At 42.5% G+C, this 25473-nt stretch overlaps 1 protein-coding gene across 4 annotated transcripts; it reads left to right on the plus strand.

Moving 5' to 3' along the window:
* The first annotated feature begins 681 nt into the window (after positions 1 to 681).
* larp1b (La ribonucleoprotein 1B) lies at positions 682 to 24387 on the plus strand. Of its 4 annotated transcripts, none has more exons than XM_079175417.1 (20): positions 682 to 1455; positions 3920 to 3981; positions 5680 to 5736; positions 6445 to 6679; positions 7397 to 7558; positions 8527 to 8652; positions 8791 to 8950; positions 11019 to 11163; positions 12087 to 12264; positions 12413 to 12567; positions 12771 to 12851; positions 13708 to 14070; positions 16244 to 16358; positions 16534 to 16703; positions 17643 to 17749; positions 18396 to 18556; positions 18678 to 18822; positions 20466 to 20575; positions 22044 to 22171; positions 22915 to 24387. In XM_079175417.1, the coding sequence occupies exons 1-20, from the start codon at positions 1068 to 1070 to the stop codon at positions 23170 to 23172; spliced, it is 3306 nt and encodes a 1101-aa protein (XP_079031543.1). In that variant the 5' UTR covers positions 682 to 1067; the 3' UTR covers positions 23173 to 24387. The 4 variants fall into 4 exon arrangements, with proteins under 4 accessions (XP_079031543.1, XP_079031544.1, XP_079031545.1 ...); XM_079175418.1 differs by having other exon boundaries at positions 6448 to 6679; XM_079175419.1 differs by lacking the exon at positions 12771 to 12851.
* The last annotated feature ends 1086 nt before the right edge of the window (positions 24388 to 25473 follow it).

The raw sequence follows: 25473 nt of genomic DNA on the forward strand, positions 1-25473 counted from the left end.
TGGTAAGCAAATAACTGCACTGGCTTTTAACTATATCTTATTTTTGGTTGATAAGACGACAACACAATTAAAAGATATCCCTCCACATTAAAGGAAAATGATATGAATAAAATACAATAACCAGCAGTTTCTTGCAGTACTTATATTTCTGTCAGAGATGAAATGAGAGTTCATACTAAAATAAAATATCTGAGTACTTACCTCTTCCACTACTGCTTCATGAGTACTTTTAATTTGTTACTTTAAGTATATTTTGTTGCTTCTACTTCTGTACTTTTACTTAAGTAATGAGTGCATGGCTTTTACTTGTAACAGAGTATTTTTACACTGTGGTACTGCTACTTTTACTAAAGTAAACAAGCTGAGTGGCTACTTCCTCCACTACTGCTGACAAGGCACTCTGCTTTATGAGTACTTTTACTTTTGATACTTTAAATACATTTACTGTACTTCTGTCCTATTAGTGAACTAATATTTTGAATGCAGGACTTGTTCTTGTAACAGTATTTTTACTCTGAGGTATTGCTATTTTTATTTCATTTGAATACTTAAAAGAAACTGTTAAAATGTAGTATATATATAAGTTGTAGTACCGCCGCGTGGCCGCCGGGGGCAGCAGAGTCACTGTTTACAGGCAGACCAGCAGCTGGCTGCACGAGCTCTTTAGCTCGGTAGCGTGGAGTTGAAACCAGAGACACAGACAGCGAGGAGGTCGCTGTAGTAGTTTCGTTTTTTTGGGGAAAAAGTTACATAAAAGTCGCGGGTGAACCAGCCAAGCTCCGTGTCGTTTACTACAGACTCTGAGGTAACTACTTGTTGATGTGAAACAGTCGATTCGTGCGGAAAACAACAACATTTAAGCTCGTCGATCTTCTGCATGGTCGCTAGCTAAGCTAACGGTTAGCTTCAGAAGCTACTTGGCTAGCTGGCTTTAGCGAGGAGGTCCAGCCCCAAAAAAGTTGTTTACCCACGAGCATTTCGCGACTTTTTTTTTCTCCGGGATAATAGCTCGAGGACCAACTATTCACACTGGATTTAACACCGCTTGCTGTTAGGAAACTAGCAGGATGTCCACGGAGGTCGAGTGTAGCCAGGTTGTTGTTGCCTCCTCGGGTTTGACAGGAGCGGAGGAGCAGCAGCAGAAGAAGAAGAAGAACCACAACAAGTCCGAAGGGCCTCCGGAGCCAGAAGAAGAGAAGCCGCTGCAGAAGGGCTCCTCGGACAACAACAAGCAGCTAGCGGACGACCTCGGCTCCACCGAGACGGACTCGCACAAGAAATGTAAAGAAAACGACAAAGAAAACGACCAAAGCAGCAACGCTGCTGACTCTGCGGTCGAGGCGGTGAAGAGGAAAGTTGTCGAGGCTCCTCCGCCCAAAGTCAACCCGTGGACGAAGAGGACAACGGGCAGGGTGCCGGTCAACCACATCAACAACACCGGCCCTCCGGAGAAAGGTGGGTTTAATTTAAATCAATTTAATTGCCTAAATCGTGACGCCCATTAGCAGCGGTCTTTAAGCTCGTTGTTTGCAGCGTTTTGACAGCTTCTCTGCCCAAGAAATCCACTTTTAATGTCCCGTCATTCCTCATCTGTGCTATTTTTAAGGGTTTGAATGAAGCGTGTTTTTCAAACTTGAATGTCGAGGTGTTGCTGGTGGTCATGTGTGCACCATCCCCCCACCTGTGCTCGGATTGCTCCGCGTGCACCACGTGTTGACTGCTACTTTTCCTTTCTACCTGTTAACTTCTACACACCATCCAGCCCCTCGCGCTGTTTCACCCGAATTTTTGTTTATATGCAGCGCGTGGGGAGGGGGGAGAACAATCCGAGAAGCTTAATCGGCCTCGTGTTGGCGCCGTGTTGGTGGTTTTTAAAAAACGTGAACAAGCTAAAGACAGCCGAGGCTAGCTGCTGCTGTAGAGACACGTTTTACATGTCCAATGGCCGGGCTTCCTGCAGGTCCTCCCACCAGCCTCCTGCTCTCCAGTGTCTCCAGTGAACGAGGTGGCGGACAGCTGGACGACTTGCAGGAGGCCGGGCCGTAAACTATGATGTTTACTTTGGAGGAATCTAATTAGAGTATTTGTGAGGAATGAGTTGATCATTACTTGTTGGATATGGGGCCCTTTAGACGTGCACAGAGCCCAAATCTGCTCCAGACGAATGTAGAAATACACACCTTTAAATGATGTGGAATACAGAAAACCAAGTAGCTATTACTTTAATCAGGATAAATAATAATAAACATTATCTAATCAGAGTGCTTTACATAAAATAAATAGTTGTTAGATTTGTTAAATGAGCCTCAGAATGTTTTACCATTTTTGCCTTATAAATGGCTTTAACTATTGATATATAAACTGTTCAGTATGGCTGCAACAGCTGATTATTTTCTTGGTATAAATATAATATAATAGAGACACAAATAAAGCCCAATGTGACGTCATCAGACCACCAGTCAAAGAGAACAAAAGATATAAAACAGTTTTATACAAAACAAAGAAAAGCAGCAAATTCTCACAGTTGAAACCAGTAAAAGATTAAAATATTTTTGTAATTTCCTCAGAGACCGAGGCGACGTCCTCTCATCGCTTGTTTGTTCGACCAACAGTCCAAAAACCAAATATATTCACTCCACCAGGATATAAACCAGAAAACACTCACATTTAAGAAGCTTTTATTGTCTTATGCACAATTAATAACGACGTTCTAAGTAATGTGTCCTTTGCCTTCAACTCCGAACGTCGTTTACGAGGAAACGCGAGGTCGAAGAAGTAACTAAAACACAGTTTGAGTTTGAAAGAGGTGAATGTTTATCAGGCATGGATGGTGTAATGGAAGACACTGTTGCATCATGGGAGATGTAGGATACAGTGTTTTTCAGAATGTCTTTCTAAATGAACCATATCACTTTCTTACAAGTCCCCTTTAACTTAATGATGGTTTATTTTAAGATGCAGTAACCCTTTCACATTTGATTAATTTTCTGTAAATATATAGAAACTTTATTATCTTTCAAAAAGTGACATAAATAGACTGTTAAAACAAATAATTCACATTTAAAAGCACACAGACACTCGTAGAATAAGACGACTATCTGGTCAGCTAATGAATCAATCAGATGATCAGTTTAACAGTTTAAAAAACTTCTCGTGTAAGAAGTTACTGATTTAGACGTCCGCTTCGTTCTAGTGTGAACGTGTGACCCGGCGTTGTTGGACTGTTAGTGAGTGTGTGTGTGTGTGTGTCCCGAGCTCGGGGCGTCCACCGTGGAGCTATATTGGACTCTGACGAGAGCGCCGGCATCGTTTTACAAGAGGAGCTGTGCGACGGACGTCTGCCGGCTCAGAGAGCATCCCAGTTGATAGAAGTATAAATTTAGGTGCAACTCAACTTAATTAGTTGATGCAATTACGACCATTGTGTCGAGGCAGAAGCAGATATTGAGGTAAAAGGATTAGACCTTTTATTGTTATTATTTGTGTATGTGTTTTATTATATATAAAACAGTATTTTTTCTTTTGTGATTTGGGTGAACGGTCCTCGGTCGGCACACACCCGTCCGTCTCTTATCAACCCCGACCATCCTCTCTGCAGCGATAGGCACTGCCAGCTCGCTGCGGGCCACTCCCAGCATGCAGCAGGCCGCATACCGCCGCCGGCTGCACACAAAACACCCTCAACTTGTTCAGTCGCTTCGTCCCCACACACACACACGGGGGGGGGGGGGATTCACTCTGAGCTGACAGAAAAACTCCCAACGCTGCACAGCAGAGCGTGAACGAGTGGAGGACTTCTCAGCTCCCGTGTTGAGCAACCTGCTCGCTGGAGTGGAGAGGGGGGGGCTGGTTGTTGAATTGTGGTTGATTTTTAAAATGTCAGGTGTGATGATGTCGCCTTTTGATTCTGTGCCTGCAGATCAACAAAACACCCTGAAAGTCGTACGTCCCAGCAAGCCCAGAACGAGAAAGTCCAGCAAGGTAAACGCTCGTTACTTTTTCTGTGTCTGAATACTGCAGATGAAAGGTTTAATTCCTTTAATACATCCTATAGAATTAAACCCTAAATATCAGCTATTATCTGTTGTTTAATGTCTCATCTTGAGCGTACATTTATGTTTTAATTCAGCCTTTAGTTAGACTAATAATAAGTCGTGCGTGACGGCGTCCCCGGGTCTCACCTGTAGATAAACCAACATGTTGGAGTCTCTTCTTCCAGGCAGCGACATGCAGGATGTGAAGCTGACAGCTGGTTTAAGTTGGCTCTTCAGTTTGCTCAACTAGTTTTTCCACCGCGGTTGTTTTATATTAATTGTTTGAAGAGGAACCGACGAGTATTAACAATGTCTGAGTTTGAATGAACACAGAATGTTATTCTGAGGATCTGAGCGTATCAGCTCTTTGATGCTCCAGTTTAAGTACTTTTTTAATGTGACTTTATTAATGTTAACTTTCAAACAAAGTGGATTCTAGCAGTTATTTTAACATGGATGTATTTTTGATAAAGATATTATGTCACATATGAGACCAACTGTCTGTGAAACATAAACTGTATGAACTCGTTTGTTTGGTTTTAAATGCAGCGCGTTCAAACACCTAAACTATATTATTGATTTATCTCCCGGTCCTCTCGTTTTATTATGATATGTTTTGTCTAATTCCGCTTTGATGAGTTTATTTTTTGAATTAAGTTGTAAAATGTTCTCTTTCACATTATTCCTACAGGTGGTGGAATTACTAAAATATGTAACAATAGCCGCCAAACACGCTGAAGAAGAAGAAGAAGAAGAAGAGTTAGTTTGTAATATTTACAACACTTAAAAATGAAAACGCCGTTGGAAACTAATTCAACACATTAGTTAGAGCCCAAAAATACAAACGGTGAAAGTAAACAAACTCCACGTCATAGCTGTAAATTAAGTGTTAAATAATAATTAAAAACACAGAATTTAAGCATGTATACACGGAGGATATTATCTTAGGCTTTTATTGTGAAAATTAAGAAGGGACAGAGTTGATCTGGTCAGCGCTGCCTTTGTTAAGTTTGAAAGGAGCAATAAAGTTTGAAAATGTACGCGCAACTCTGCCTGTTTTGCTCAACTTAATTAGTTGAAGCAATTATGACTGTTTTATTCATGAAAATCGCCCCCTTGTGTCGAGGCAGAGGAAGTTATTGATGTCAATTTCGGTTGGAAATTAAGGATTAGAACTTTTTAAATTTTTGTATTAAAAAATAAATAAAAATCCAACAGTTATAAATGCCCTTTTCCCTACATATATTTTAAAGAGCCTATATTACTAAGAATACAAGATTCAAACCCCTCCTTTCTTCTTTTGTGATTTGGGAACACAACGTGTTCCACCACAGAAGAAGAACAGCTGTGGTAGAACGCTGATTTAAATATCAGTACTGCAGTTCTTCACTCCCTGTGCAGCTCTGACCCTCGTCCGTCTGACCTTGATCTCGTATCAGGCTGTCCAAATGTTCAACATTCTCAGAGGTGGAAACTCTGCCGGTTTATCGTTCGTTGTTTGTTTCCAGACGGTCGGAGCGGTGGCGTCCTCCTCCTCCGACCAGAAGGAAACGTTAAACGTTGGAATGATCAGAATGAGTCCAGCCGACTTGTGAAATGATCGTTCCTTGTTGTTGATGTTTGTTTCTCTTTCAATGTTTTACAGTCCGGTGACTTCAGTGATATCACAAACTGGCCCACGCCTGGTGAGCTGGCCAAAGAGGTACGTGGGTGTGTGTGTGTGTGTGTGTGTGTGTGTGTGTGTGTGTGGGTGTAGGTTCAACAAACTTGTGCTTCAGTGTTTTCTGCTGCTTTTAATGAACTGACTGGTCTGATTACAGAAGAGCTTTTCTTATTTCTGCTATAAAAACATCACGCTAAGTTTTCCGGATGTGCATCAAACAGTTTGGGTCCAGATTTTAGCTGCTAAATGATTTCACGTTCTGTAATAACGTTCCAGATCTTCTTGAAGTTGTAAAAAATGCATCAAAGAGACGAAAACAAAGATTTAGTCGAGTATAATTGTTTTAAACGCTGTCCTGTGTCTGGGAGAGCCTGAGGAATGTTCTCTTTTGACTAAAATAAAAAGTATTTTTGTCTTTTTGTCGTCACTTTTTCAGGTCTCGATATTCCTCAAGTCGAGATAAAAATAGTGAAACTTTTAGAACGCTGCTCGAAAACCAAAATGTAAAAGTCGACGTCGTTGCTGTGACAGTAAAGAGCCATTAGAGCGAGTGAACCCCTTAAAGTGAAGCAGAGAAACACTTCACGGTCTTCTTAACTGGAATTATGTGTAAAATTGTCTACATGTTTAGTCTGCGCATCAAGAACTAGAACGCAAACCTAAAATGTGTCAACGGACACAGAACAAACTGAATTCAAACGTTCGACATGTAGAATTTATTTAAAAACCGGTCTGTCCGTCTCCCAGCAGCAACAAAATGTCCTCAACAACAACGGGAAGAAGCCGGCCTCGACCCCGCGCAGAGAGAAGGAGAAGAGGGGGGACGGGATGGAGGGGAAGTCTGAGAACAGCCACGACGGAGGAGAGAGCAAAGAGAACCAGGAGGCTCAGCCCGACCCGCTGGGGGAGCTGCCCAAAGACGGGGAGTCCAAGGCGGGACAGGACGCCAAGAACGCCGCCCTGAAGAAGAGGGGAGGCGAGGGTGAGGACCGTCTCTCTCTCATATTAAAAATATATATATATTATTCAGCACGCTAAACAGCATCCTTTCTAAATGAGTAATGATTGTAGAAGCTTCAGATCAGCGTTGGAACGATGCATTTCTTCTTCTCTCCTGTGAAATGATTCATCTTCACATAATTGAATCATTTTTGGGCTTTTTAAATGTTAAGAATCAGCTTATCTGTGTTCTGCATCCTTGATTGCTGCGCAGAGGGAGCATGAAGCATATTGATCACGTTGGTTGGTGCATGTTCTGCTCTGATAATCTCATGTGTTGCACTTCATCTGATTCGCTTCTACCTTTTTAATAAAACTACATTTAAAGAAACCAGGCAGCAATCTTCATGGAGGCTAATAAGAGACCACAGCTCTTCATCAGCTCTTCATCAGCTCCAGAGTGTCTAAACCGGAGAGTTTTGTTCCAAAATGAGATGAAATCATCCACCATAGAGCCACATTTTCAGTTTACCAACATGATGAGGTGTTCTTTGACGGAAACGAGTCCTTTTTTAAAACCATTATTTTGAGTTTTATGTCCGAGTGAGTGTTTGGAAGCCGACTAACCGGTCGATCTTTATTTTAGAGACGCGCGTTGGTGATTTATTTTGTTTCAAACTGGATTTCCAGCGTTTTCTTTCCCTTCATTTTTGGAACAAAACTCTTCACGCTCTGTTTTTCGGTGTGCAATCACCGCTAGGTAACAAACGTAAGTGGGTTTCTCTGCCGATGGAGGACGCGTCCCGGGACGACGGCGGCAAGACGTCCGGCAGGGGTCCGGACACGGAGCCCACCAGCGACTCGCTCGACCCGGCGTCGCCCAATCACACACATAATAACAGGGCGCATGATAGCAGCAGGAGTAAGTGGTCTTCTGTTCACGCACGTCAGTCTCTGTTGTGCTTCTTCACTCGCTGGTTTTGGGTGTTTGCTCACCTCGTCTGTCTGTCCAGTGTCTTCACACTAACGCTCATCTACGGTGGCAAATTTTGGGCTATTGAGGTTAAAAACAGTGGTGTAATATTCAGAGAGAAACGGTCCTAAATTTACAAGAAAGAAACTCTGTTCTCTGAGATTATTAAGTCTTAAATTTGCTCAAAAAAATATAAGAAATTCTGAGATGAAGATGTTTGTTGTCAATGAAGCGCTTTTCTTTGCTGGGTTGGATTGATCTCATCACACCGTTAAAACAGTGCAACATTTATGAATTACATTATTTATGTTCATAAAGAAAACCTGTTTATGTATCTTAAAGGACCTTCGCCTTACTGAGGAACATCGAAAACATTTATCTGATGATTCATTGGCAGAATAACATGAAGTACAATTCATACTGATGTAGGCATTGTGTTCATACATAACATAAAAGAATAAGCGTATATGTATCTTCCAGGCCTCCGTCATTACGATAAGAATACAACTTTAGTAGCAACGAGACGACGGTGGCGTCTGTTGTCGGATGCAAAGTGAAGCTTTTTCTTCTAAATTTACAACTTAAATCTCGTTTTTTCTCTGAATGTTACCTCCTTCCCCGGCTCCGTAATTCATCTATTTTTCTTCCTGCGATACGTCGTCGTACACACGCAGAGTGAAGCATGAATATTAAAATGTTTAAACCAATTGGAACGATGGCAGAAACTATACAGAACATTGAAGGTAAAGCGTCTTCTGATGCCATTATTAGTAGTAGAAATGAGTTCCCCGTGTTTACCTTTGAGTACTTTGTTTGTATCGAGCTCTTAGAATTCATCAGGTTTTTATCAGACTTTCTAGTTTGGGATGAACTACGTGAGATGTGTGACGGAGCTCTTCGTGTTTTCTTGATGTCAGGTTGGAGAAGAGAGCCGCGGGACTTTGCGGACGACACTGCCAGCGTCCGGAGCGACGGCGGAAGCGTCCGCGGAGGAATACGAGGCCGAGGGAAAGGCCGAGGTCGCGGGAGAGGACGTGGACGAGGTAGTTTATAGTTCTTTTACACCGGATACTCTCACAAATACACTCGTGTTGTGTCTCTACTTAAAAACATTACATCGTAGGGTCTAGACGTGGTGCTTGTCTCTTATTCACTAAATGTTTCTCAAACGTCTCCTTCAGGCCGCTACGAACACTCTCAGAGCTTCCGGGACGCCCCGTCGTCTGACGGCTCCGTTCAGGCCAACAACATGGTTTACTACTACGACGACGGCGGCAGCAGCAAGTCCCAGATGTACTCGGTGGACGAAAAGCTTCTTAAAGAATACATCAAACGCCAGATGTGAGTACAGTCGTGTCTGCACCATCTCCAAACCAGCCAGTAAACGTAACGAGACATTTAGATCCTTCGTGTTCATGCTGAGATGCTTTAATAGCTGCAGGTTGAGAAAAAGAGTGAATGAAGAATCAGTGACACAGTTTATTGTCATTTCCATCTGTTGCGTATCAATGATAATACTTTTGAGTGTGTTTTTGTACACACTGTGTGCATGTATGCATTAAAGGGACCATCACAGGAATACAGCTCTCTAAGGAAATAGAGAAATAATTTCTTCCATTTGAATGTAACTTTTTTTAATACATTCATTCTATGAGATTTAGTCAAGCATCAACCAGCCAGTAACAATATATTTAATGCTAATATAAACCCTCAGATGTGATGGAAAAGCTTCTTTAAGTGCATCAAACACGTTCCAACACGCTCAGACGAGATCAAAGTGGAAACCACCTTTTTCAAAGATTTTATTTTATTTTTATTTAACCTTTATTTCTCCGGAATAATCGATAAGAGACGACAGACTTACAACAAACCAGCAGGTTGCATCAACCAGAGAGAGTGACCATTCAGTGCTCAAATGATCCTGAATGCTCTTTTACATCCTTATAAAATATTCTAGTTGATAAAACGTCACCATATTCAATGTTTTCCTCATCGCAGAATTAGTTTCTATTATAAAACCCTTTATAAAACCCTCAATATGCTGTTTAAAGGGCAGATTGTCTTTGAGGAGGAAGAAAACCCCGTTATTCATAAGTTGAGAGTCAAAACAGGTGACTGTTGTGCTGAGCCAGACCGAGGAGCAGAGAACGCAGCACGTGTCTCGGTGGAGCTCCTCCGGGTGCGTTGCGTCCTGCAGGGGGCGGCGTTCCCTCTGTCTCTGACTGACAGCGCTGGCCTCATTTCAGAGAAGTGGAGGGTGAGCTATACTCCTAAATATAGCCCGAGTGCTTCGGAGGGGACAGGATGAATTATGTGCAGCGCTGAGCGAGGAAATGTAGAAAAAAAAAGAAGAAAATACAGCGTTTCAGGGAGGAGGGAGGGAGGGAGGGAGTGAATGAGGGAGTGAGGGAGTGAGGGGAGACATTCTTGTCTTCTCCTCTCTCGTCTCCCTCAGCGTTATTCAGACTGCTCACTCAGCCGGCGTTACTCCACATGAACCAACGACAGCCCACCGCCTGCAGGCTGATCTCCATGCAAAGACCTGTGTGTGTGTGTGTGTGTGTGTGTGTGTGTGTGTGTGTGTGTGTGTGTGTGTGTGTGTGTGTGAGACTGTGTGTGTGTGTGAGACTGTGTGTGTGTGTGTGTGTGTGTGACTGTAAGTGCTGTAACTCGGAGAGTCGGAGAGCTTCTCTCATCTACAGATCTGGTTTTCCGGTCACAAACTTCTTCTTTTGTGGCTCACTGTCACTTTATAATTCTTCTAAATGTTCTTGTTTCACAAAAATAAACAACGTGTAATAAATGACACAAAACAATCCTGAAGTGTGTCGGCAGCATCACATCACACCACTGTCACTTCTGCTTTGTATATTTTTTAAATGGAAATTAAATTTAAAATATAAAAGAGGATCAAAAAAACTCCAACATTTAGACTTTACTGCGCTTTAAAAAACTAAATCAGTGGTTTATAAACGAGGAAAGTTGATATTTTGGTTACATTTGACCAGATATAATACTATATTACTACGTTTAACCTGTATTAAACTTTCCCCTCTTTATCTGAACTCATTTCGTCCTCCACTCTGCTGCAACAACTGAATTCCCTCCAGAGATCAATAAAGTCTTCTCTTATCTTGTGTTTACTCATAAAACTGTTGAGTAATGAACGCTGGCATTGAATGTCGGATTCATAATCTTCTTCTTTAATTCTTAGATGAGAAACTTCCCGATTTGAGACATTAAGTCCTTTTATGGAAATGATCAAAGTAAGATGTCAAAAAAGTAACTTAAAACTCACGGTACTTGAGGTTCGGTACCAAAATGTCATTTTTACATTAGTTTTAAGTCGTGTGATCCTGATTAACGGTCTTATTGGTTCGTCACTAACTCTCGTCGTCTCCTCTTCCAGTGAATACTACTTCAGCCTCCACAACCTGGAGCGAGACTTCTTCCTGAGGAGGAAGATGGACTTGCAGGGCTTCCTCCCCATCTCCCTCATCGCCAGCTTCCACAGAGTTCAGGCCCTCACCATGGATATCAGCCTCATCGTGGAGGTGTGTGTGTGTGTGTGTGTGTGTGTGTGTGTGTGTGTGTGTGTGTGTGTGTGTGTCTCCTTTGCACATCTCGAGAGCTGCTCATCCGATCTCCTTCATTCTTGCTATCTGTGTGTGTTCAGTACAGTGTTAATAAACAGGCGAGTAGCCTCAGAGCTTAGTTTACACTCGCTGAAGCGAGCTTTAGAAACGGTTTTAAAAATGTACATTTGAGTCAATATTTCTGCAGTCAAATCAAATAGTTTACAGTATATTCAACCTTAAGTTTCTTTATTATGCAATTACTTCTTCTTTCTCCACAGGGCTTGTATAAAGGCTATAAAGAAGGCCATGAATATGATCTATGAGTTACAGTTAATCGTCATCGTTTGAAGTTGATTAACCGGTTACACTTCATGTCGTCTTGCTTCTTCACGGTGAATTATGTTTCTACGCCTTCTGGCCTTTCACAGAATATTTAACAAACATGAGCATTAACGCCTTTTGGCGCGACGCTGCCACGCGGAGAGTTTACACAAATCCAGACTCCAGTGAGGCAGCAGAGCGCAGGTTCAGGATTCAGAAACATTTGTTAAAAACGTCCGTGAGAAGTCGTCTGTCCGCGGCAAATACAGTGTTCGCACGAAAAGTAGCCGCACGGCCGGTGACGTGTCTCTGATCAGTTTCTCTCCGTGTCCTTATAAATACACAATCTATGAGCTTCTTATTAATTATTAAAAATTACTAACACATGCAGTACAGTGAGCGCTGCATGCGTATGCCTTTTGCCCATTTTATGATTTAAAATGAGGTAATTATAGATTCTGACGGTATTTTTACAACCCAACCAGTGAAGTCAATGAGCACGAGCCAATCGGACGCAGAGATGGGCGGGTCAATGTGTTTTTACTTTTAATGACTCTAATTAATATCCACATCTCCAGGCGCTGAAGAGCAGCAAAGAGGTGGAGCTGGTGGACAACAAGGTTCGCTGTAAAATCGACCCGGAGCGCTGGCCCATCCCGACCCCTCTCGTCGTGGGATCCCCCCGGACCGACTTCTCCCAGCTCATCAACTGTCCCGAGTTTGTTCCCCGACAGACCCTCAGTTCCACAAACTCAGGTCAGTGTTGAACTCTGCTTCTGCTTCAGAAAGAGAAGCTGAAGTAGTGTGTGATATCTTTTCTTCCTCATTTAAAAACACACCAATGAGCCGACATTGACGCTGTGTCGGAGGTTGTCTAATGGCGTGATGTGTGATGACCCTTCAGCTTCATCGCCCGAGAAGGAGAAGAGTCCTCCCGAGTGTGACGAGCCTCAGAACTCGGCTGAACCCATCGGCTCCTCCAGCCAGGAGGCTCTGCCAGCCAAAGACCCCGACGTCTGGATCCAGGTGGAGAAACGCCACCGACAGCCCTCCGGAAAGGTACCAAGTCCAAAACACCTTAAAGTCTTTCAACCATTCCTCATCCCCTTCCGTCATCTCATCATGTCCTCTTCATGTCCTCTGTCTTCTTCATGTCCTCCGTCTTCTTCATGTCCTCCGTCTTCTTCATGTCCTCCGTCCTCTTCATGTCCTCCGTCTTCTTCATGTCCTCTGTCCTCTTCGTCTCTGTGTTCATCCGGCAGCAAGCTGCTGCTGCTGCTGATGTGTGTGTTGTCGCCTCTTCTCTTCCCTCAGCGCTTCAACCCGACCTCTTCCTCTCTGCAGTTGAGTTCTTCCTCCTCTCACTTTGAGTTTTACTGTATTTCATCATCACTTCTTCTCCTCCCTCCGGTCCGTTCGTCTCCTCTTTCATGTCATGTCTCATATTTACTGACGCACTTTTCTCATGCAGTCGTACATTCTTTTTTTTTTTTATTATCTCACCTTAATTTTCAACCATCATTCCTGAATAAGTCGTGTTTATGTCAAACATTCATTCTTTTCTATCGTAATATTGTTCGTTGTTGGAGAAAATGTGCCGTTATTAATTAATCATAGCTGGGTAGCACAAGATTATATAAGATTATCAATATATCTTCTTGTAATAGGATATTGTGTGTATATACAAGTAATAAATATATATGTAAAATATATATCTAAGTTTTTTTTTATTACAATAATTACAAAAGTTGTAAAGATAGCAATGTAAAGTAATGATATCGTGTATAGAATGTTAAGTACTTTTAAAACACAAAAGTGTACAAAACCCATTCATCAAAAAATGTGTTTATATTATTAAATATAAAATATAAATATTATTAAATTATCCCAAACTACTGAAACGGCGTCTCTCATCCAGAAATCCTAGATTTTAAACGACTACAAGTTGCATCTTTTCCTGCAGTTGAGATAAAACCGTCATGTTGGGTTTGTTGTTGTAAAGTTTATTCTTATAAACGAGCTCAGTGTTCGGACAGACGTGAGAGTTTTATGGATATTCTCGTCAAACTCTCGGCAAAGAAAAGGACTCGGCATATATTCCCCGACACTCTCCTTTTAAATCCTCTGAGTCGTCGCCCCGTCCTGTAGTTTCGTGCTCCTCGCGGTTGGTCGTTAAATGTCCCTCACTGTGTCGTCCAGGAGCGCAGCGATGCTTCTCCGCGCGGCCACGCGGCCGCTCATCAGGCCGCCACCTACCAGGAGGAGCTGGACTTCCTGTTCGACGAAGAGATGGAGCAGATGGCGCCGAGGAAGAACAAGTTCACCGACTGGTCGGACGACGACGACGACTCCGACTACGAGCTGAACGACCAGGACGTCAACAAGATCCTCATCGTCACGCAGACGCCTCCTCACATGCGCAAGCACCCCGGCGGCGACCGGACGGGAAACCACGAGTCCCGCGCCAAGCTGACCACCGACCTCGCCAAAGCCATCAACGACGGGCTGTTCTACTACGAGACGGACCTGTGGAAGGGAGAGGAGACGCTCGAGTGCAGCAAGGTAAGAAACAAACATGGAGGGAAAATGACCAGCGCTGGATTAGAAGTCCTCGTAGATTTAAGATGTAGATTTACGACCCTACTGGCCAATTCTTTACATTTCTTCTTTTAACATTTTCTTGACATTTTTATTTTTATAACACTGACATGTGGTGGGTTAGAAGTATGAAGTTAAACACTTAAACTGACTCATGGAGAGCTAAACAATCATTTCTGTTGGGTGAGAAAAGGAGGGAGAGTAATGAGTGCCTGAGAGAAGATGGAGGGTTGTTTGTTGATGTTCAACGGTCGTTAAACGTGATTCACTTCCTGTTGTTGAATGAGCTGCCATGTTGTTGCCCTCAGTGGGTCAAAGGGCCCAAACACACACAACGTTCTTCATCTCTATTTCAGTTTGAGGCCAAAACACGTCCAGAAAAACTAAATTTGTATGACTCTTGCGTCAGTGCAGTCGCTTTCACAACACTGATCGGAGATCTTTAAACTTTGTGGCAGCAGGAGGATTCTAGAGAAGATATTCTCTTGAGATCATCTGTAGTTTAGACTCAAGACTCAAAATCTCACCTCAGATATTTGCACTGATTTCACAATTCTGTTAAACTTTTATCCACAGCTCATCCCGTAAACTTTAAGTTCTTGTTGCTCTGGTGTTGAAATGTGCAGCTTAAGTCTTCCGACGCCTCTGAAACACTTTGACATCAAGACTTTGTGACAGAGCTGTTGAATCTCTCGCTGTGCAGAGGGACAGAAATAAAGTCCTATTTATCGCCCACTATACGAGCTCTCAGACCACATGTGTCCCACAGCTGCCTCCACAGACCAGCGAAGCTGCTTCGTCAGCAGAAACACCGTCTATATGTTGCACAACGTTACGCAATCTGGATCGAGATTAATCAGCAGATTAACACAAACATTTCCTTCATTTTAGTTCCTTCTGATTGGAGAAAATGGAACAAAATCTGACTTTTTGTTTCCTCTTTTAGTCGAGTGAAAGTTCACCGTTAGTTGAGGAAGTGTGAAGTTGTAAAAGTAAAGAATATAAACATTTTAAAGGTATCTTTCATGAAATAAACAATCCGATTGTTGATTTCAGTATTTGAAGAAGAGAGATTAAGATGATTACGCCACGAGAGTTTTATTAATCCAGAACATTTTTATTAAAATAAACTTCTTACATACAACACATAATATTATTACAGCGTATTGTGTGTTTTAAAAGTTGTATTTTAATAGAAACTCCAGCCTAAAGCAGAGAAACACTTTGTCCCTCTGAAAATAAGTAAAGTTAATAAATCAAGCTGCCAGTGCTTCAAAACTGCACAGTCGGCAGGATTTAGTAAAAACCATTCGTCCTGATAAAATGTGAAACTGTTTAAAGGCAATTCATTAAATAACTTTTTATTTATTTTATGGTTGTTGGAGTTTTTGTTGTCGGCTCAAAGGTCGTCATTGATGTCGCCACATGTGGGAAATGTCACGTCTGAACACACACACACACACACACACACACACACACACACACACACACACACACACGCACACGCACACGCACACGCACACGCACACGCACACGCGCACACGGTCACCTGGATTCATTTATTTTCTGACGCCGACGTGTAAGGTTCAAAGTACGCTGCACATCTGCTGTGTGTCACACGAGCTGCAGCCGCTGGCACAGCACGTATTCTTACCACCATGTTATCAGTGCAAACAGCAGAGTCCATCACCAGGAGCGCTGCTTTAATTTACACAACACTGCATGAAATCCAGATAATGAAGAAGTTTGTCAAGAGATTATTCAATGAACATTCCCTCAAACCAGAACAGATTAGATTAAACTAAATGTAAACTAAACTAACTTAATTCAGAAAAACGACACAAATAACGACACAAAATGAGCAAAAAATCAGTCGACAACTATCCAATAAAACCAAAGAAATACAACAAAATGTTTTTTAACAATTAAAATAAAGGGAAACTGTATTTTTCACCACCTAACGTAATAAAGAATATTATCACGATTTAAAAAACATTTCACGTGTTGAAGTGCCTTTACAGAGAAATAATTAGAATTAAATGATAAAGTGGTCAATGTAAACTTAACTCTAACGGTCAAATAAACTTGTGTTTTGTGTAGTACAATGAGTTGTTGTATTTGTACCTGTGATCTGCAGCAGGAAGTGGAGAACTTCAAGAAGCTGAACGTCATCAGTCAAGACGAGTTTCAAACTCTGACCCCCAAAGCGCCCGCTGACCCCAAACAGGAAGTCTCGCCTCCTCTCATGCCAGGTTTGCTGCCTTTGATATATTTCAACATCTATTAAACTTAATTATAAAAGGAATATGTGTATTAGTATACTTAAAGTCAATATATAGATTAAAAACAAACAATAAGCCGATTATCAAACGGTTGCTTTGCTTTTAAATCTTAACTCTGTGTTTAAACAACGTTTTCTCTTCTCAGTGGACAGCGGAGCAGAGTTGTCCCGCTCTTTGCCTACAACGGTCCCAGAGTCGCCCGTGGCGCTCCAACCCCGGACCCCCCGAACGCCTCGCACCCCCGGACGCCAGGACCCCAACAAGACGCCGCGCTTCTACCCCGTCATGAAGGAGAGCGGCACCATCGATGGACAGGTGAGTCCAGGGGGAAGAGACGCCGGTTCATGTCGGACCGATTACAGAAGTAACCAACAGATCAACATCAGGTCTCTAGTCTGAAAGAAGACGTTACTTAGAGGTCTCAGTTTAGTCCTGATCCTCAATCAGACCTCCATCAGTAAAGAGACCATCAGACAGAAGATGGTCTGTTTCTATAGAGTTATTCTTAAAGCTCGTCATCGGAGCCACCGGGTCGGATTCTGGTGAAACCAGACCTAGTCCACCGTGAACAGACCCCAGATCCTCCAGCAGAGACCGGTCCACCGTGGACAGACCCCAGATCCTCCAGCAGAGACCGGTCCACCGCGGACAGACCCCAGATCCTCCAGCAGAGACCGGTCCACCGTGGACAGACCCAGATCCTCCAGCAGAGACCGGTCCACCGCGGACAGACCCCAGATCCTCCAGCAGAGACCGGTCCACCGTGAACAGACCCCAGATCCTCCAGCAGAGACCGGTCCACCGTGGACAGACCCAGTTTTAAATATACAGCGATTCCCGGTTTAAGGCCTGCTGACATTTCCCTGCTATCTAATTTGAATGTTTGTGCAGTTATTGACCGCAGACTCTAGACTGAAGAAGCTCTCTTTGCATTTTACGACTGGCAGCCGCTGCCGACCGGTTCTCTGTTTTGCATGTGCCTGTTTACATGGTTGTTAAACACAAACAGTTGCAAATACTTCTGTTTTCACGAGCATCAAATGGAGTTTACAGGCCTCTTTTCACCTGATACCATCTCTGAGGTGTCCACTTACAAGAGTAGCCAACAATGCCTCAACTCAGCTGCACTTAAATGCCAGTATGCCAGTTATCCGGGGCATTCTGTAGCTAAAAGGTCAGAGGTTAATCTCGGTCCTCTCCTGGTTAAACGGCTCTTTGTAACATGAATCTGTTGTTTGTGGTTTCCCGTCGCAGACGCCGAGGAAGAAGAAGACCCGCCACAGTTCCAACCCTCCTCAGGAAGCCCACATCGGCTGGGTGATGGACTCTCGCGAGCACCGGCCGCGCTCTTCGTCCATCAGGTCTGGTTTTCCTTCATGACTGTAAAGATGCTGCTTTTCACTTGATGTTTCAGTTATAAACTGGGGAAGAAGAAGAACGGATCACTTCCTTCTTTAACTGTTTAACCTTTAGTCACTTCTCTGCATTAATACGCACTTCATTTTAACAAAACAAGATGCTGAAGTCCTTTACATTCCACAAATGGTTTTAGCCCCGAGTCATTTAAAGTGAAGTTCTGCAAGTAAAGACAAGATATCTTCCTTTTTCCTCCATAACACAACCTCACAGTGCACAGTGTGTAATAGACAGGAATCACTCGATAAGTAGCTAAAAATAATTTAAGTTACAATCTTAAAGATCTCCGCGTTCCTTCTCTTGTGGCGATAAGCGGTAACTGCAGGTTATGTTTTGTTTCCCAGTCATTTCCACGCTTCCCATTTCCTTGTTTATGTAAACTGTGCTGCAATGCATTCTGGGAGCGTAGCGGTGCGCTTTGAGAGAGGTTTGTGCTACTTTAGGGACATCCGGTGCGACTCGCTTCCTCTGGTTGTAGACTACAGGGTCTAAAAGGCTTAATTGATACAGTAAATACCAATCAGCCTCTATGGGATTAGATAGATTTTAATAGGAGCTGTCACTCAAACATCTTCTCTCCTCCAACTACAGCAGCTCCAACGCCTCCCCGTCAGAAGGAGCTCCGCTGTCGGGAAGTTACGGCTGCACCCCCCACTCTCTGCCCAAATTCTGGCATCCATCCCACGAGCTGCTGAGGGACAACGGCTTCACTCAGCAGGGATACCACAAGTACCTGCGACGGTGCCTCAACGGTACGGAGGACAGATTCACCCGCATGTAGTCGATGGATCGCACGAGTGTTTGTAATCGCAAAGATCGTCTTTCGTGCTCTCTGGTGACGGAGTCGATGCTTTTTTTTTTGTTTCGTTCCAGAGAGGAAACGGTTGGGCGTCGGTCAGTCTCAGGAGATGAACACTCTGTTCAGGTTCTGGTCCTTCTTCCTGAGGGACAACTTCAACAGGAAGATGTACGAGGAGTTCAAACTGCGCGCGCTGGAAGACGCCAAAGACAACTACAGGTGAGGAGGACTTTAGGTGTTTAACGATGTCACTAACGGTTATGCATTAAAACAACCTATGTTATATATATTGTACTCTGTTATCCCAACAGTGGTCAAACTCAGACAAATCTAATTGTATTCAATGAGTCAAACTTTATTAGTATAGCACCTTTCATACAGGTCAGTGCAGTGTTTCACAGACGAATGAAAACACTGAAAAGTAAGATTGAACAAGTTAATCAACAGAAGTTATTCATTAAGTTGAGATCAATGCAAGCGAGACAATAGAATGATGACAATGGATTAAAAAGCTATAATAACGGAAGTAAAACGGCGTGAACTAAACACGAATAAAATAGATACAACTTACAATTAAGTGAGAAATAAAATAGAATAAAAATGTTCAACTTAAATAGAATAAAATAATGTAAATAAATAAGTATAATGTGCTTCATTTGGTAGCTTGTCACTGGTGTCTGTCTTTCTATATTTACCTCCTTTAGTTGCTCTAACTTCTGTGTAAACAGCCGATGGTTCGTCAGAATGTGAGGAAGGAAGTCTGTTTACTGTTTGTATTGAATTTAACATAAAAAAACAAAAGAATTTTGGTGAAAGGAGCCCTCAAGACAAGTGTCTCTTATCTCTTGAGGCCCTAAAGAACCTTTCAGCTGTGAAGTCAGTCTCGGTATGAGATTCATGGGTACAAAGACGTGCAGAGATATCGCTGTGTTTTATGGTTTGACCTGCAAACAGTGCAGAGAGGCTTTTATTTATTCCTCTCTGTGTAAACTTGACTTACTGCTGGGCTCCCGGTCCATCAGCGGCTGCAGACGGCGTGTTTGTCGTTACCTGGCATCTGAGCTGTCAACAGGGGAGGGGCGGCTGTAACATTGTTCTGTTCACAAGCGGTTTTATATCAGCTGCCAAACCCACATTCTTGTCTGGATGGTGCTCACAACGCCCTGGATCTCCCACTTCAGCCGATCCACTGACACTGTAACGAGCCCCATCAGCTCGTCTGAATTAAACCGGTCGACCCGTCTGTCAGCGACATTAACACCATTAATAATCTGTGAGATTGTCGGAGGCCCATGGGAGGAAAATAGCTGCTAATAGCAAAATTCACACTTCACAACTTGTTGTGTTGAAGCCGTTGTGGTTTTCTTACTACACGACTGTCTGACTCACCCTCTATGATCAGGAGGAATCCCTGAGGAGGTCTCCAAACTTTGTTTTCGTGAGAAGCGACACAGGTGTGCTCGTGCTCGTGGCGGTCACACCTGTTCACATATCGGCTTGTTTCCACACGTCTTTCACATTCCCCCGATGTAGTTCAGTCACCGTGTTATAGTCATGCAGAGATGAATTATTCTTGTATAACGAAGTTAGCATCGCACTGGTTTCCTCCAACGAGATTCTCACATTGGATTTTGGATTATTGCAGAAAATAAGCTCTGTGGCAAACAATTTCATCAAGTTAATCTGCACAAATGAACACAATCATCAGAAGTAAAAAAGCTAACGATATGCTAAAGGAAGCTGCTAGCCAGCTAACGTAACGTAACGCATCACCTCCCGTCCATGTAGACACACTTGTGTCCGTTTGTTGACTGGTGTCTGTGGTCAGAGTGCAGGTAAATATTAGTTTTTCTCCTCTGCAGGTACGGACTGGAGTGTCTCTTCAGATACTACAGCTACGGTTTGGAGAAGAGATTCAGGTTGGATCTGTTCAAGGACTTCCAGGAGGAGACCCTCAAGGACTTTGAGAGAGGTAATTAGAACCAGAACGTGACCAAGTGGTCCTGAACGTCACCTCAACGCTCACTGGCTCACCAGGATTTTCAGAATAAAATAACTGCTCATTGTTACAGTATGGAGACACAAACTTTGTTTGCCCATAATGTGATATTTGCATAATCCACAATTTGTAAACGTCCCCCCAAAAAAACAATCAGAATACGGTTTATTGCCAAGTAGTTCATTCACATACAAGGAATGTGATTTAGTTTGGTTCACACAATAAACAATAATTCTGTAAATTATCATATGAAGGAAATAAAAATACAGCCAATGGACATAAATAATGACAGAGCTGTAGAGTTCTGTGCTAAATGAAATGTTCAGGGATTAAAACACATGAAGTATCTCCTGTGGATAAACAGTTGATTGTTTGATAACATAGTCATGATCATATATAACTATCAGTAGTTCTAAATAGATTTATAAACTGCTTTGCATGTGTGCAAACAGTTAATATTTATGAAAATGTTTACAGTGTGTTATAACATATTTATTAATACTTCAAATCCTAAATCTAACCAACAAGGACTGTATTACCTTGAAACAAAGTGAAACTGATTCACAGGACATATTTATATAATTAGAAGCTTACAGATGCTGAAATATCACAATCTGTCCTGTAAACCTGCTTTGACCCGATTTTAAAAGTTCACTCCCCCCTCTCCCCCCTCTAAGCCGAATGTGTGGAAAGAGGGAAAAGAAAAATTGGATTAAAGTCGATTTTGCAAACGGTTTCCGACACCGAGCGACTCGGTGAAGCGGAGCGGGGGGGATCGCCCGTTAAGACTGCAGCAGCCACTTATTTCCAGCCGAGTTATTTCGGTTCCTATTCGAACGTGATCTGTCAGAGAGATGAAGCGAACACTGAAGTTACCCACGGACCGACCGGCACACGTGTGACCGCGGTCACGAGCCAGATACTGTGCTCCTGAGTCACAAGCAGCGGAGGTTATCAAAGCACTAATTAAGACGTGTTCTTATCTCAAAGCTTTTATCTGATAAATAAGAAAGTGTCTACTCGTATAAAGGGATCACGGCTGAAATCGCTCCCTTTTTATATATATATAACAAAACCTTTTTTTAGAAATTGGTTACCTTTCCCCGTTAACTTGCTAGCTGTGTGTGGCATCTTTAACGCTATTAGAATAATAGATTTGTGTTTATGATGTGATAAAAAATATTTGTTTCTATCTGCATATGAAATAAGCTTTATATTCCCATTTTAGTCCCGTCATCTCCTGTTAATTCCCATAGAAAGTTCCCACCTCAACCGTACTCGTTACTGCAGTTTACGAGTACGCAAAAGCACTGATTTTACAAAGTGAAGAGAAAGTTTCAGAGAAAACTAAATGTGCTGCAGATGATGAAGGTGGTATTTGACAAAGAACTGTGAATTTGTACTGAATCATTGTGCGTTGTGCTGTCTGGTCCTCCTGCAGGTCAGCTGTATGGACTTGAGAAGTTCTGGGCCTTCTTGAAATACTCTAAGATGAAGAAACAGCCCATCGACCCGAAGCTGCAGGAACACCTCTCCCAGTTCAAGAACCTGGAGGACTTCAGGGTGGTGGTGAGTCTCCACGTCTCAGGAGAACAGAACTGACATGAAGTATCACAGATGTATGTTTTTAGAAAAGAATCTCCAAACTACAGTATGTTGGATTGCCTTTTGTTTAAGTTGACGACTGGACAGTTTGGAGTTGAGGGTTGTAAAATGTAGTTCCCGAACTACAGAGATAATCCGGTTCTGCCGAGTGAAGCCGATGCCGAAGTGCCTTAAAGCGGCATTCTCTCTAATGTCCACCAGGGGGCGACTCCTCTGGTTGTATAGAAGTCTATGAGAAAATGACTCTACTTCTCTCTTGATTTATTACCTCAGTAAACATTGTAAACATGAGTTTATGGTCTCAATCTCTAGTTTCAAGTCTTCTTCAATACAGCATGATGTTCATTTAGTAAATGATGGTCCATTTAGAGTCAAACAGACCATAAAGCAGGGGATGCTTTAGGGCGGGGCTACACAGTGATTGACGGGTTTCTACCAGAGACATATACGTCGTCTCTACGTCACTCCTCCTCAGTCCACATATGGTCACTTCTGTTCATTAGCTGTGGAAAAAAACAACATGGCGACGGCCGTAATCCAAGATGGCGACGTTGCCGAACTCAAAGCTTCAAAACTGTTTCTGTAAACGGGTACGAAAGTAGATCTGTTTGAATGGATGTGGACGACGGATCAGGGGTCTAGAAGCAGGATGTTTTTCTATCATCGTCTGATTGGCCTGTATTGACCTCTGACCTTTGTGTCCGCAGCCCCCGATGGGAGAGGAGGGAGGCAGGAGGAGATGTCACTCATCCTCGGCTGGGGATGAAGGGAGGCGTCGGCGACATCCTTCCAACACTACCTCAAAGCCCACGCAGGCCTCCAAGTCCTCCTCCGCCGCCACCGCCGCACCGAGCACAGCCAAAGACAACGCCCAGAAGACAGCCGCCGGCGCCACCGCCACAGCCCAGGGGAAGAAGGCCGAGCCCGGAGCCGCCAAGAAGGAAAGTGTTGCACCAAATAAATGAAGCTCTCTCCGGTTCAGGTGTGGGTTTGGATAGAAGACATGTAGAGCGAGGCGGCTGCAGCAGCTCTGAGATCAGCGATTTCGCTCTTTTCAGCGGTCAAAACCGTTTTGGGAATGAAGAGAGGCTGAGCGTTGTCGACTTAATTTGATTGTTTTTTATCTGTGCATTTCATTTGCCAAGCAAGCAAGCAAGCATAAGCAGTGAGCCGGAATCTGTGCGCCTGATGGCTCGTATAACGTTTACAACAAAACAAAAAAAAACCTAAAACAAAAAAAATGCATTCCTTGCATTTTGCCTTTTTATTCTCTCAGATGCCAAAACTCGTCAACGCTTTTCTGTTGAGCACAATCTGTAAAGAGCTCTGGTCTGTACGGAGCTCTCCGCCTGTTGAACTGTGACTCTATAGTTTGTTATGTTGAGAGATCCTGCAGGTTGTCTCGAGTGCCTTAATCTGATTCAGCAGTGAAGACAGTCGGGCTGTCGCCCGGAGACACAATAGTCCAAATTTCACTTTTTACAGTCTTCCCAATTCATTATTTGGGGTTTGAACGCGTTTAAAACTGACACCACTTGCAGGTTTAATCTCTTCTTGAGACATGAATATCTTATTTTTCTTTTATCACGACAATCAAGTTGACAGCTGCAGTCATAGATTTGTGAAGGACTGACCCCCGAGGCTGCTGCTCACTAACAGATGTGCCCAGATGTTCAGACCGACGGACATCACAGCTAAACTTATGTTGGTTTTTAAATTAACACCTGCAGGAATTATGACAAATTTAAAGTGGGAAGCTTTATTTCAAGTCCCATTTTTACACCCAGAGGTAGTATAATTTATTGTTTTATTCTTGTTTTTATTTTTACTTGATTTGAAATGTATCTGCTGGAGTTATGGGTGTGAAGCTAGCGTCATGAAACCACAGGATAATTTAGCTTGCTTCATATCATGTTTGAGGCTTTGTGCTCTAGAGCGCTTAAATCATTAACTTTCCTTCACTTGATCGATGGACTTAAGAGGTTTTTAGAGTTGAATTTAAAGAAAAAAAAATGTAAATACTATAAAAAATCATTTGCTATTCAATTATTCTTTTTGATTTTAAGAATTGATTTGTTTTATCGGTAGTGTGGTGTTGAGTATGTTTTAGGATAATGCATGTTAATGCTACAGTCTTGAATTGTAAAATGCAAAAAAATATAAAATAACAGTTGATTGTATGAACTTGTGTTTGTGTGGTTTGTGCTGTTCTCTTACTCTGCACATTTTCTTGGGGAGGGCGACTCATCCAACCGGATGAACTGGTTTCTGTTGTTTACTTGAGGGTGAAATCAGCTGTAGATACAAAATGTCTGATCCAAATCAACTGCAAACCTTGAGTATGATTCATTTCACCCGTTATCACCTCCAACAGAGTAAACAAGCAGTTTCAAAGAAGTGTGTAAATAGCAGAAAGATAATGGCTGAAAAAAAGGGCAACACTGTGGGAAAGGACGAGGTGTGGGCTGAAAACCAAACCCAACCAGTGATATAACGTTAAGTAAAACATTCATCATTACAATTAAAGGACTCTATTTTGCCCTTAAAACGCGTCTTGTCTGCTCACATGATCATTTTTCACATTTAAGAAACGGATGTAATCTTCTCGGAAATATTTTCATGAGTTAAGAACATGAAATACTTCAGTTACTGTGTAATTCTGGTTTGATCACAAGTTAGTGACTGTGACACTACGGGTCCCGATGGAGGAACAAAAAGCATCAAGTCGCAAATTAACACGGTGGAAGGCGTGTGTTTTGATGCCTTCGCGTGTAATCGTAAACTTCAATGCTTGAGTGAGAAGTGGATCTGAACGGGACTGTCAATTGCTGCTGTGCAATTTTTGTCATTTTAATATTTTATAATGTTCTTTTTTATTTAAATCTTAGTGCTGCCAAACTAGTGCGAGTTTATAGAACATAAAACGGAATCCCCTAAAATATAAAATGTATACTTTCTGATCATTTTCCTCGTTGTTGTACTTTGAAACTGTTTCATGTCACAACATAATAAATGACAAATGTGTAACCACTGCAAGTTAAAATATGAAAATACTATAATGCCAAATGATGCAGTGTAATAATTAAACTGCTCAGATCGGCCGATCTAATGTAAACACCCATGAAACTACTCATGCAACAAGTTTTAATTCATGCTCACAGTTTTTGATTGTTTTATTTTTAATTAAAGGGCAAAACTAAGATGTAGAGGTTTAGAAATGAGGCCAAATCAACAGGAAAGAGTTTAGAAAGAGATATAAGTTGCAT

The sequence above is a fragment of the Pholis gunnellus genome (assembly GCF_910591455.1).
Source record: "Pholis gunnellus genome assembly, chromosome: 15".
NCBI classification, from domain to species: domain Eukaryota; kingdom Metazoa; phylum Chordata; class Actinopteri; order Perciformes; family Pholidae; genus Pholis; species Pholis gunnellus.